The 13,638-nt window shown below is 34.7% G+C and overlaps 1 protein-coding gene and 1 long non-coding RNA gene across 7 annotated transcripts; both read right to left on the bottom strand.

Moving 5' to 3' along the window:
- Nucleotides 1-2,067: 2,067 nt before the first annotated feature.
- GAMMA-VPE (gamma vacuolar processing enzyme) lies at nt 2,068-7,059 on the bottom strand. The gene is made up of 9 exons (XM_039028888.2): nt 6,737-7,059; nt 5,118-5,282; nt 4,868-5,024; nt 4,422-4,507; nt 4,136-4,335; nt 3,703-3,751; nt 3,278-3,487; nt 2,757-2,963; nt 2,068-2,594 (listed from the first exon to the last, which is right to left on the bottom strand). Exons 1-9 carry the CDS (start codon nt 6,959-6,961, stop codon nt 2,412-2,414), a joined length of 1,482 nt encoding a protein of 493 aa, XP_038884816.1. The 5' UTR covers nt 6,962-7,059; the 3' UTR covers nt 2,068-2,411.
- A 2,964-nt stretch (nt 7,060-10,023) lies between these two features.
- On the bottom strand, nt 10,024-11,811 carry LOC120075195 (uncharacterized). 6 transcript variants are annotated; one of them, XR_005481222.2, is made up of 4 exons: nt 11,349-11,811; nt 10,892-11,006; nt 10,397-10,550; nt 10,024-10,219 (listed from the first exon to the last, which is right to left on the bottom strand). It is a non-coding gene; the product is annotated as an uncharacterized LOC120075195 (long non-coding RNA). The 6 variants fall into 6 exon arrangements; XR_016529148.1 differs by having other exon boundaries at nt 10,397-10,576; XR_016529150.1 differs by having other exon boundaries at nt 10,397-10,579.
- Nucleotides 11,812-13,638: the final 1,827 nt, after the last annotated feature.

Genomic DNA, 13,638 nt, shown 5'->3' on the forward strand with positions numbered 1-13,638 from the left:
AACACCCAAACTAAGACACAAGATTAAATAGGTAGAAAAGCCACCCACACTCAAAAGATAATAATAAAATATTCTAAATTTAAATACTAACCCCTGTCAGTACGGATGGATCCGAATCCAGTAAAAAAAAAAAAACATCAAATTCATCTATTCTTCCAAAAAGAATCTCTCTCTTTTTTTCCCCACATTTTTCACCAAAAAAACCAAAACCAAAAACTTTTATTTCTGCGATGAACACTAATTGATGGGAAAAAGACATGTGTCATATGTGAATTATATTCGATTTTTCCATTGGTGAAATGTTGATGCAAGAACGTCATCCTAAGAGCCGCAAGCTAAATGATACCGAGGGTTGCTATACAGTCCAAGAGAAAGAGATGATTGTGGTGGTACATTGCCTACAAACATGGAGGCACTACTTGTTAATAATAGGCTATCGTTGAACGATATTCGATTTCTCAGTGATTTTGTCGGCCGACCCCGGGGGTTTATTCGACCCATTCTCCAGTCTCCCGCACAGCTCAAGTAAGTGTGCAACTCCATACGAGAACCTCTTTCCCTTCTGCCCATTCTCTGTTCACATGGTTTTCAAAGTAGAGGAAGAAGAGTGGGCAGCAAGTACCACGAGCCCTCTGTCCACACACATCTATCTAGCAGCAAGTGTAGTTCACTAGTTCCACCGAATGCTCCCATCTCTCGACAAAGATCGTGAGTGTGCAATTATGCTTCAGATGCTTCGCCATAGAATAGATCAACCCAATTCTCGTTCTTAAGCAACCCTAGCCTCTTTCTGGCCAATCATTCCACTGACATCTTACATTCACGCCTCCGTTTGACTATCGCTTGGGGATGTAGTTGTAGATACGTTAGTCTTAGTGGGTCGTTGGCTCTACCTTTATCTCCTTCTACGACAAGTTGTCGTCGCCATAATCCATATGTAACTTAGTCATCTACGGGTCAACACCTCCGAAAGAATCTTTTATACCATTCCCGTGGATGCCATGTTATCCGAAGTCCCAACATCAATGATCATCTTTAGCAAGGTACTTTTAAAATGCAAATATTTTGACTCCTTCGATTTTCATTTTTCTCTTTCTATTTTGTATTGATTTTTTTTTAACATGGCATTCCATTTATTAATTTTCTTTAAATGTAGCTATAAATTAATATTAAATAGTTTCTATTGTGAATAAAATTTATGTTAAAAAATTTTGCAGTTAGAAATCAAAAGAGTTACTTTCTATAAGTATGACGACTAAAATAAACCTTTTAAAAATATATGGACTAAAACAAACCAAATCTTATTCATAAAACCAATATTCAAAATTAAGCTAAAAGTACAAAACCCTCGTGAAAGGATTAATTTCAGTCTCATCTAGTAATAAGATTACTTACTAGTAACAAAAAATCTTTTAAAAATGTTTGACTTAAGAGTATGAGTTTGAGAGAAATAAACTCCACTTATTGTTTGACTAATTGACTTAAAAGAATTCTTAGACCCACAATTAAAAAGAATCAATTTCACAATTTATCCACGCTAAATCCATTGGTAGAATTAATTTCACCATTAAAGATCAAAATTGATCCAATTGAGCAAGAAAAAAACATTGAAATTAGATACTATTAAAATATTATAATCGAAATAAAAGAGATGAAACAAAGCGTGCAAAGTGGCAATAATACAAGAATGTGGATCCAGAAAGGTGGTGCCTTTCTTTTGTGAATGGGGGCACAGTATCTCAATCCCAATATGTGGACTTTCTCTCCCCCACTAAATTTTATACCAAAACATTAACTATATTCAACTACCACACAAATTCAAATTCCGTCCACTTGTATTTATAAATTTAATTCATTTTAGTTTTTACGCTCTTAAAAATTATCCATTCATAAAAAGTACTAGAACTAAAATGAGTTCATCATGATAAAATGAAGTAATAGTATTAAAAAAGAAAAAGAAAAGGAAAAAAAGGGGTGTGGGCCTGCCCTTCACCCTTATCTCATCCATAGCCCACTCTTATGCCTTTTCCTCACCAATAATTCAATCATGCACTTCTGTTCTCTCACTTTTCTTCTTTTGGAGGTTGGGATTTTGTATTCATGTGAAAATATTGTCATACAACGCAAAAGCACACTATAACTCTACATACATTGGAATTTTGTTCATTCTTGCCAATACCGGAGAGCTTTCTTTTTATAAACAGATGCATACAGTGATTTTTGAAAGACCATATCTAAAAGTACTTCAGTTACACATTTCAATTATATGTTTTTTTTCCCCTTACACGAGACCTGTAGTTGTATTTACAAATAACTCGTACTCAACAGGCCCATTTAAATTGAACATAGATGATATAAACAATGGTGGGAGAAACGTACTTCCAAATTGGATGAGTGGCTTGGCTTCTTCATCATGCAGTGAAGCCCTTGTGCAGAGAGCTCCATGGGCCCGGAGGGACACTCATGCAAGCTTGCGCCGATGCCTCTGCCATCTGCTCCTTGCTGATTCCAGCGTTGCATAGGTTTGCAAAGGATCTCATGTGTTTCATTCCGTACTGGGAGAGAGATCCACAGCGTGCCTCAAAGCTCCTAACCTGTATGTATCAAATCATTTCAGAATCAACTGATTTATACTGAATAAAAACATAACTAAATGTCATAGATGGCTTTAATGAAACGGTTGTTTCAGTCTCTTTGCCATGAGCCATCAAGAAAGAAACAAGAAATAGGAGTATCCAATTATATTGAAACTATACCATATTCTTAAGACAGTCCCAGTCATCAACAAGGGGTCGTCCTGTGGGACGGATGGCATTAAGCACCTCAGGACCTTTTTCAATTCCAAATAACAGCTTTCCGATTAGCTTCACGCTGTTATCGATATGAACTCTATGGGACATTGCTTCCACAAACTTCTTTTGAGCTACGACTTTCTTGAGGGAGCCTTCTGGAGCTTTACGAAACTAAGATCAACATGCATGGAGGGGGTGAGAGGGTGTCCAATGATGTCCAAACCAAAATTTCAAGCAAGAAAAAGTCCAATATAAAATACTACAATGCCTATATTAGAGAGATGATAAGTGTAGTATTTAAATTGCCGTTGAAGTCTCAAGATTTAAATCTAACGCATAACAAGAATGCTTTATTCTCACTATTCAGAACAGGAAATATTATCAATTTGGTAATTCTCAAAATCTCTCTTATTTACGAGATACACTAGTATACCAGACAAGATTCAAATATTATCAATTTGAAAATGGAAAAAGAAGAAACTAACCTTCTCCCAAAAGTGGACCAGATCAGCGTCACGCTGGTTGGTGACTTTTGTAGCTGGCCTCAAGGAGTTTTCCTCGACAAAAGTGTTGTTCTCATTCGCAGGATCAGTACCCAGATATGAGAACAAAGCGTTCTTGTTGAGCGTTAGGTCACCATATTGCATGACATGGGAACCATATACATTATCGCTACTTAGCGTCCTTTTCTTCACCTGAAGAAACCATCAGTTTAAATCATATCAAACAAGCATAAAGGGAATTTTTTTCGTCTTGATAAACATACACTGAAACGTCCTTTAGACTTAATTGTACAATTAGTACATTTATGGAAGGACGAAAGTTTCTAGAAGAAAATTTTCATTTTTAATAACCAAATTTAAACTTAGGAAGTTGATTTCTCCCAAAATGGTGGTCCATGGGTTCTTACCAGTTCATATTGCTGGCGTAAAGTTTCTGTCTTCAAATTATGATTATCACTGTTTACAGCACGAAAGTAAAAACCATGAGTTTCGGAATAAAATAAACCACATCCTACCTAAATTGTTCAAAATCAATTACATAAATAATATCCGCACAGTTTAAGCTTTTGGGTTTGGTTCCTTATTTGAACAGCAGTAGTCTGCTTTTGGATCTAATAATTTATGAGATTCATTCATCGACTTGACAGAACACTAGACACCAGAAGTGTAGTGGTGCAGAACATATAACAATGAGAACTGAGAAACGGAAAATTGCCCAATACAGAAGTTGCACGCGACAAAAACATTACCTTTCGATACTGATATCATTTTCTTTTACTAATAAATTAAAAATAATAACAATAGAGACAATCAGACAAGTTCGTTATTATTATCTTTTACCTGTCTTCCAACCAAGCAACACTGTACAAGTCACCCAAGCAAGTATCATACTCTGGTGGAGGACTAGGATAATCCCCTGGACAGTAAGTACCCCAACTGCTCTCATAAGCATTTGATGCAGTCGTTGTATAAATGTTCAAACCTTCAGGAAGAAGGCCTTCAAAGATACTTCCTGATTCACAAGCTTCGAGATAGAATACCTACAATATTACTTATAGTCCCATTAGATAAGGTAACATTCTAAGGACAGATGCAGTCTCAAGCAATGAACAGTACAACAATATACCAGACTTTTGTAGGATCCAGAAGCGTGCTTCTTCTTTAGAACTTCATTAAGATCGTCAGCATAAATATAGGGATAAGTAGGCATCCCTGAACAAAATATATAAGAGATGAGAAATTTGCTATCCATCAAGTAAGAAGACTAGTTAGAGAAATCTAACATAAGTTTACTTTTGATCAATGTTTTTACAACAATAATACTAATAATAATGAGTGTTTCCTAGGCAAAATGAGGCTGTGCTATCAGCCTCAAGTCAAAGCACGCTTTTTAAGATTGAATGTTGGCTGCCTGCCTTTAAAAGAAAATGCAGAAATGTAAACTAACCATGATATTGCTAGTAGATATATCAAGCACATCAAACAACAAACGTATCCAAAGAGATGATTGCCTGATAAACATGGTAGGTCACCTCAAATGGTATGCGAATTACACAGAAGCAAGCTACTCACCGAGCACACCAGGACCACCATGATCACTGTAGTATATGAAAATATGATCATTAGGGCCACTGTCAACAACCTTCCCGCTACCCCCTGTAAGAGCAGTTCTGTTTCCAAGAATGGCAGCAAAGAAGTTGTTCACGTTAACATCTTCACCAGTGTAATCCTGCCATGGCCAAAATGTATGGTACATAAGAAGCTACAATCAAATGAATCAGGTGTAAAATTAGCATCCATAAAGCAATGAAAAAAAGAAAACCTTCGGGACTCCATGATAAACATCAGAACCCTTTGGATGGTTGATGATGACCCCAGGTCTTGGGTTCTCTGGATTGAAGGCAATGTCATCGTACATGAAAACTATGATGTTCTCTTCTTTTAGCCCATTTTTCCGCAGCAGTTGATAAGCATGGCAGATATCGGCCTGGTGGAAAATGAGTTCATCATTCTCTGAGTCTTTTCAAATAATTAAACCATCAACAACACTCACTTAATAGAACAAGGTTGAGAGCAGAATAGTTGCAATATTATCTTATCTCGTTCATACTGATCTTCATGTTTTTTTAGTACAACATAGGAATTTGAACCTTCAACCTCAAGTGAGGAATTACATGTCAATTATTGTTGAGACTATACTCACTTTGACATACTGATCATTGTGTCACTAAAATAATTAGCTCGGAAAATTGCCAAACATTAGAGAGCTCCATGAAAAACCCACGAGGTTACTACCTACTGGGGCACCCCCACATAATTTCTCATTTTCCTTTTCTGGCGTTGAGCACCTAGACTTCGTTGACTTGCACTAAAAAAAATTCTTAATCATATCTCTACTCTCTCCTTTGAATTGTAAGTTCAATTACTGGTTGTGTTTATAGCTCTTCTTACTTTCTCCAGAAGAGTCGTAAGTTCTTTTTCGGAAAACAAACGATTTAATGGATGAATGAAATAATTAAATAGATTCAAAAGGGCACATTACAGGAAGTAGAAAATATTTCTCCAATTTAGTACAGGGAAATTTAAGCTATGACTATTATGGATTTGTACGTTTTTACATCCAAATAAAGCATTGAAAATAACATGTGAAAAATTTTGTTTCTTGTTAAAAAAATGTCACCTAGAAGCATTTTTTTTTTTTTAACAAGAAACAAAACTTTCACAAGTGCCTTGAAATAAACTTTTGCAGTTAAGCCTCAAACCCTCAGTTACTCGTTCAACATAACAATTCCAAACAAGGAAACTTTGTCCGATAGCAGCTACAGGTTCTATAACGTGGTAATTCTTTACCAACGTACAAAATTTATATCGATCACAACTGGTAGCAACGGCAAAAGGCAGGGCATCGAAAAAACTATGTTCTTTGAGAATTTCAGCTCTATTTTTAACAATTATAACAGCAACAAAATATTGAGTAAATTGGACGGCTGATTTTCAAAAAAAAAAAAAACAAAAAACAAAAAACAAAAACAAAAGCCCTACGAGTATATGTATTGAGAAAAAAAATCGAAACAGATAAGAACTGCTACAATTTCTTATTCGGAAAACTTAAAAATTCGAGCAATCAAAATGGTCAACAACGAAGAACAAACACCAAAAGAATGCAGACTTAGTTTAGATGGAAAGAGTATTCGATCGCATACTAAGAAACATCACTGATGCTAAGCTTCGAGGTTAAACATTAAAGCAGTGCAAAAATAGATCAGACAACGATCGGCAACAGAGACAATACACACAGAAGTTTTGGGGAAAAAGTAAGAAATACGAACACGAAAACGCCAATCAATCACAAAGGTCAATATCAAAACACAACAAAAATTTGTAATTCCAAGAAAAATGAATTCAAGTCAGTGCAACTTATCAAATGTAAGAAAAAATAACCTGGTGCCTGTAATTCCAGTATCCATTCGAACCGGCGATCAAAACAGCCCATCTCGTCCCCACGGAGTCCTCGTCGCTAGAGTCGGAGGCGGCTCCGCGAAAAAAATTCAATGCCTCGGACGGCAAACGGAGAAAATCGCCGGGAAGGTCCCGGCCACCGGATGCCAGACCGATTACGGCAAGGAATAAGAGAAAGAGTAAAACTCCGGTGGGGATTCGGGCCATAAAGTTGCCGGGAAACTTGGGCTACACGATTGCTATGGAACGATGATTACAAATTCACTCGTAAAATCAATATATAAAAAAATGGAATTTTTCTGGCAGTTCTACGAAAAGACTCAATTGCCCTCACTTATGGCATCAAATCCTGACCCTACACGTGTATAGATAACAGGTCATTTTCTAAACTGTATTTTTTCAACTTTAATGTGGTGCAAGTTGAAGTTGATAGGGAAGGGTGGACCCCAGCTTCAGGTAGGGACTAACTAATAGAAAATATCAATATTAGCCAAGATTCCTTCACGGATCTCCGTGGAATCTTATTAATTTCAGATTTTTTTTTTCTTTTGAAAATTAAAATTAAGATTCATGAATAAATTTAAAATTTAGATGTTGAAGTTATATTTTATCAAATTGGTTAAATAATAATAATATTAAATTTCATACAATAAAAAATAATATAAGAACATCTTTTTTAATTTTAAAGTAAAAAATGTTAATAAATAATAAAAAATAAAAATCAACAATAAACTAATAGTTGCCATACCGAATTTTGTTTTTTAACCTACTCCAAGGACCAAGTATTGGAGATTGGGAGGCTAATCCAATGAGTCGATCATAGGATTGGTATTTATGGAGGTCAATTCTGGATCGATCAATAATCTTATGGAGGTCGATCATATGGACTAATCAAGAAAAAAATCAATAATAATAATAATAGTGTACGGTAGAAGTTCTATAGAGAATTATCGTATAAAACAACAAACTATAAATTATTATTTTAAAGACAATATAATAGAGTGTGATTGTTTTGTTTTGTTTTGTCTTCTCTTTTTTTTTTTCCCCAAAAAATATAGAGAGTTGTGTATTAAAAGAGTCAAAGAGTTTATAGATTATACGCTATCATATAGATAATTTCCCTTGACCAAGCCTTTTCCTTGTCTCCTATTTCTAAAAAATAAATTATGATATAATTTGTGTCCATTTCCCTACCTTAGTTATAAGATAAGATATCACAAGTCAATCAACAAGATAACTTTAATTTACACTACAACAAAAATAGGCTTTCATGATTCTAAAAAATGGTCATTAACACAATTTTTTACTCTTTTTCTTAGTCTTTGAATCCACAATCAAGAAAAATGTATAGATGACACATGAAAAATCAATTATTATTACTTGTTTCATCACTTTTCAATTCAGTCAATAATAAGCATTTATTGATATTTATTAATTATCATAGTTAAATTCTTTATGACAATTTATCATTATCAATAAATAACCAAAAAGTTGACTTTTTCTGTCAATTAAACCTTTACCTTGACATTAAAAATTTGTCATAAAAATAATAATAATGTCATGTTTGCATTGTCAGTAATACCTTAGCTGTGACACTTTCTAAAAGTCATTAAACTATGTGTAAACCCTCAAAAATTTTTTTTATCTAACTATAGGAAGTACTAGTGTTAAAAAAATCTCTAAGTGTTGAGATCATGTGATTGAGCTTAGGGACAAGTATTGTGAACAAGTTGTGAGGAAGAAAATTGGAGGCGTAGAAGGTTTGAAGTTAAGAATTTTGTTAAGTATGTGAACTATGCTATGAGAGTAAGAATTGAATTCATAGTATAGTATAGAAGGAAGGGTCAGTTAAGTGTTTAACTCATAGTATAGTGAGGGAGTTTATAGCATAGCAAGTGAGGTCATAGTATAGTAGCATAAACTCATAGCATAGATAAAAAAGTTCAACTGAAAGTGTAGGAAGACTACTTTGGGTGCATAGTGATGGATGCATGGAGTTGGACGCATAGTAGGCGTGAGTTGGGCGCATAGGAAGACTTCCAAGAACCTTAGTTGGACGACTTGAACGCATTATAAGGAGAAGAAAGTCACCTTGGATGCATTGAAGATATCTTGGAAACTATGCTATGAGAATAAGGAGCTATGCTATAAGCATAAGAAACTATGTTGTGAGCATGAAGAGCTATGCTAGCATAAGAAACTATGTTGTGGGCATGGAGCGCTATACTATGAGCACAAGAAACTATATTATGAGCATGAGGAGTTATGCTATGAGAATAAAGAACAATGTTATAAGTATCATGCTATGAAAAGTAGGGGTCTAACCTTGGATACATTATCTTAAGATGAACACATTGTGGGAGAAGGAGGCCTTGGATGCATACTAGGGTAGAAATGAACCTACCTGGGCGTATACTAGAAGGATTTAGATGCATAGAATGATTACTTTGGGAGAATTAGGGTTAGGTGAACTAGGGAAAGGATTGGTTAGGTAGTGGAAAAACCATGCATTGAACTATGCTCAACCAATAAAGAAACTAAGTTGGACGCATAGTGTTGGAAGATGGACACATGGGGTAACCTAGGATAAGAATGTGACTAAATGTTGGATAGCATGTGGCACACCAAGTGATGAAATACTAGAGTTTGGGTGCATAAGGGAGGAAAATGAGTGCATAGTTGGATTATTTGAACACTTGGGATAAGATCAAGAGAGGACACCAAGCTTGCCACTTCAAAGGGAGGCATGCATTGGGCATAGTTAGGTGAATACACGACATGCTTACATGCAAGTAGGTGGTGGAAAGGGCTATGCATTGGCTCAACCTAGGGAGGACACTTAGATTGTATGCAAGGTGGAGGTTGTTGGACTGATATGGCAACCCTAGAGAGGGCTGAATATGGTTTAATTAAACTTACTACTATAGAAATTAGATTACGTGACGTTTTTCCAATGTCAAGTAAAGAGTATACCTAACGCTCATAAAAACGTTAGTATTCGACTGTCAAGTATAATGTGATAACTTGACTCTGAAAAAACATCAAGACAAATATTTCTTGATACAATTTTTGTGTCAAGAAAGGTACACTTGACATTGGTGGTATGTCAAGTTTATTGATTCTTGACATTGATTACATATCATATATGATAACTCTTAACGCTTTTTATTTGTCTTTTTTTTTTCCAAATTAAATGCCTCAATTGATATTCTCATTTTCTGCCTTGTATTCCAACAATACAATTACATCAACTAAATAAACATTATACATTTAAGATCTATCAACTCAATATATTCACTAAGAATTGCTTTTGTATACAAAACTCAACTTTCAACAAACATAAAAGTGACTAATTGTTTAATAAGTAACCTATCTACAAAGTATATTATTTAATCTATACATTGAGCTTTGAAGTCTAAAGATCAAGAACTAAGGGTTAGGCAAGCCATGTTTAAGCAAGTCAACCTGCAAAATAGAATAAATGACGATAACATCAAATTTCAAAATATAGAAATAAGTGTTACAACAATGACAAAAATTTATGCACAAGGAAAAATGTACATGATTGGCTTAGTTTATGTAATGGAAAAATATCATACTCGAAACTTAAAAAATATCTACAACTTAAAGTTAGGCACTTACTGAGATTTTATTCATTCTCTTTTGACCACATCCAGGCTCAGGAGGAATAATTATCTTTTGCTGCAAAACGAAGGAAGATGGGAGAGATTTGTCCATATAATTCAGAAGCCCCCTCGTCTGATCAATCACTCATAGCACACCTTTTGGAGGCGGCCTAAGAAAGATCCATCATTTATTTTTCTGCTATTTAAACGTGAAAATTTGAACAAAGCTCAAGATAATAGGAAACAACAGAACATTCATTCAAATACGTGATCCATCGTTCTAACGAAAAAAGTTGATTTATATGATAAAATATACATTTAAATTTCATGTCATTCATCTATTGAACGACAGTGTAGCATCAAAGAGTAAAATAATTATGTTTATGGAAGCTTAGTGTATAATATAAAAACTTTAAAAATTCATCAATCTAAATGAAATAATCCTGAAAGTTTGGAAATTAAAAGAACATCAAGAAGAAGCTTGATAAGGATGAGACAAATATTAACTTACAGGTGAGGGGTTCCAAGAGTCAGCAACAAGGAAATCTGAGATGTACCAAATTCTTCCATGTAGACTCGTGTAAGCCATCTGCCCACTGAGTGTTCAATTAAGGACAAAGTCCCACCTAAAGATTGAGATAATTCCATCTTAAGGAACTGCTGTACACTATGATTGTTGTGAATTGGTAAATGAGACCACAAACTCATGAAGTACTACAAAAAAAAAGGAATAAAAAGAGGAAAACAACTTTAATTGAGCATTGGCATAAAAATTCTATCGTATCACTTTCCTATCTTTTCCTAGTTGCAAATTTCTACTTACTATTTACTTTCCGTTTCCAGGATCCATCCTGAAGTGGCAAGCCATGGGTTTTAACATTATGAATAATTGAATGATAATATACTACGTGATATAACTGCTAAACATTGTCAAACCCACTAACCTCACCAAGAGGAACCAAACTTACCTAAAATTTCACCCAATTCCATGATTCAACGAAAATCCCAAGGAACGACGACGGTTGAGGATGAAAACAGTAGATCTAGTGGAGGACTGACCGGATCTAGAACAGGGGCAGTGCGACTGTATGGTGAATGACGTCTGGCGCGAGGCTGGGCGACTCCAAATGGCGTGCAGCAGCGTCTGGTCAGCGCGAACGGTGGGCAGCGAACGCTCCATCTGGCTTGGGCAAAAGAGATGAGTGGCGGCGTCTAGTCACGCAAACGGCTGGGCTCGAACAACGACGATCAGCTTCGGCTGGACACTGGAGGGCGGTGGCTAAGGGAGAAGCTGGTCGGCTGTCGGCGGCGGAGAGAGGGAGAGTCGGCTAAGGCTAGTGAGGTGCTGCAAAGAAAGGGTTTCGGGGGAGGGGTTTGCGAGAGAGAAAACGAGGAAGAAGGGTTTCAATCTAGGGCATTAACCTTTTACTTGTTTAAAATAATAAGTTAATTATTTTTTATATTTTACTTAACATGAAAAACATGTTAAGTAAGAGTTTCTTATACTTGACTCTTACTTGACATGAAAAACATGTCAAGTAAGATCTTATATTACTTGACACGAAAAATGTGTTAACTAATAGTTCGCGTGAAAATATTCGAAACATTTTATCAATCTCCGTTTTTTTAACCATTTTACTTGGCATTTTCTTTTCTAAAAGATCATTACTTGACATTTTTTTTTCTAAAGAAACGTCAAGTAATATAGATTTTGTAGTAGTGACTTCTTCTTAAAAGATACTCAATATGATCTAATTAGATAATTTTTAAATTAAATTAACAAAATCCTATTGATACTAAATAACAATATTGATAAAAAAAAGTATGTAATAATTTATTCAATCAATATCAACCAACAAGAACAAATAATTAAAATTAAATATAAAAATAACTAGAAAATAGTTAGAGAAGAAGACACCGTGATTTTTATAGTGGTTCGGTCAAACTTGACCTATATCCACTTTCCCAAGCACCTCTTGAATTTAGTTGAAAAAATCTTCTTTGACTCTTTCCACGGATGAGAGCCGAACTGCTACCTTGCTTCTTTTATGGGTTCAAGAGAAAACTCAATCCCTTTTCACGAGTTAGAATCCAACCGTTACAATGTATTTTTTAAGCTTTAAATCACACAATAAAACTCTCTAAAAAGAGTGGGTATACATGTTTGATCTCATACAATTTAATCCTCACAATACAATGGAAATTTCTCTCAAGAATAAGATGAAAAGAATGAAAATTGGAAGCTTGTAGAGAGAGTAATAATGATGATTATTTTTCTACTATTTTTGAGGATTGTAAAATGTGAAAAGTTAAAATAATTTTGGAGAAGATGAAGTATAAAAAGAGGGGGAAGTAGAGTAAAAAATGGATTTTAATTTGAGCCATTGGATTGTTCAAAAAGTTAAATTGAATGGTGGAGATTTAAATTCAACTAGTCGTTAGACACAAACAAAATATAATATAATAATATATATCTTTTAAAATTATTTCTTTTAAAACTCAACAAAAGACAAGAGTCCACCATTTGTCAAAAACTAGCCGTTAGACACAAGCATGAAATAATATTAAATTTATTTTTTTAAAAATTATTTTCTTTTTTTTTTTTAATTTAACAAAATCATTTTTTTACAAAATCAATTTCTTTTAATTCTCTTTTCTTTATATAGAAACTAAAATCCATCAATTGTAAATTTTAGCCTCATGTGTTACTCATCCTATAGTTCTAAGTGACACTCTCTAATTGGTCAAATTTGGAGATTAATCTGCCACGTCATCATCTCGGGTTTTCTTTCGTTACGCCTTTTTTTTTCTATATCTTTTCATCCGAACTTCGGTTTAGATGATTCAAGATGCGTCAGAATCGTTGTTTCGAGCTCGAAGCTATGAAATACAGATATATTTATGTGTTTATTGGATATAACCGATCAACAATATGATGACCTTTCACAAATTGCTCATAAGTATAGTTGGGCCAAACTTACCGTTTTATCTCTGTAGTTACATATAACTCCTTAAGTATCATTGATCACTATAATGAACAATAAATCATAGTCCAACTATGATCAAACTCCTTTCGGGCCAGGAGAGGGTGTGGCGCCACATTGTTCAAGCCTCAAAATCAGCCCTTAAGGGAACAATTTATCTACTTGTCCCGACATCAGGGAATGAATGAATTTCTTCTTGTATAGCTATGTTCGTAGCTCCTCAATCAGACGAATCCCCAAAATGATAGGCTTGTTGAGTCGACAATCTGGCCAC

The sequence above is a fragment of the Benincasa hispida genome, chromosome 4, assembly GCF_027475165.1.
Source record: "Benincasa hispida cultivar pf3 chromosome 4, pf3_genome.v1.1, whole genome shotgun sequence".
Taxonomy (NCBI): domain Eukaryota; kingdom Viridiplantae; phylum Streptophyta; class Magnoliopsida; order Cucurbitales; family Cucurbitaceae; genus Benincasa; species Benincasa hispida.

Excerpts from the sequence above, each read along its gene's own strand:
- GAMMA-VPE (XM_039028888.2), bottom strand. The coding sequence starts at position 6,961 with ATGGCCCGAATCCCCACCGGAGTTTTACTCTTTCTCTTATTCCTTGCC. Across the intron at positions 5,025-5,117 it reads TTTATCATGGAGTCCCGAAG|GATTACACTGGTGAAGATGT; the intron begins GTTTTCTTTTTT and ends TGGCCATGGCAG. Across the intron at positions 2,595-2,756 it reads GGGACTGTCTTAAGAATATG|GTTAGGAGCTTTGAGGCACG; the intron begins GTATAGTTTCAA and ends TGATACATACAG.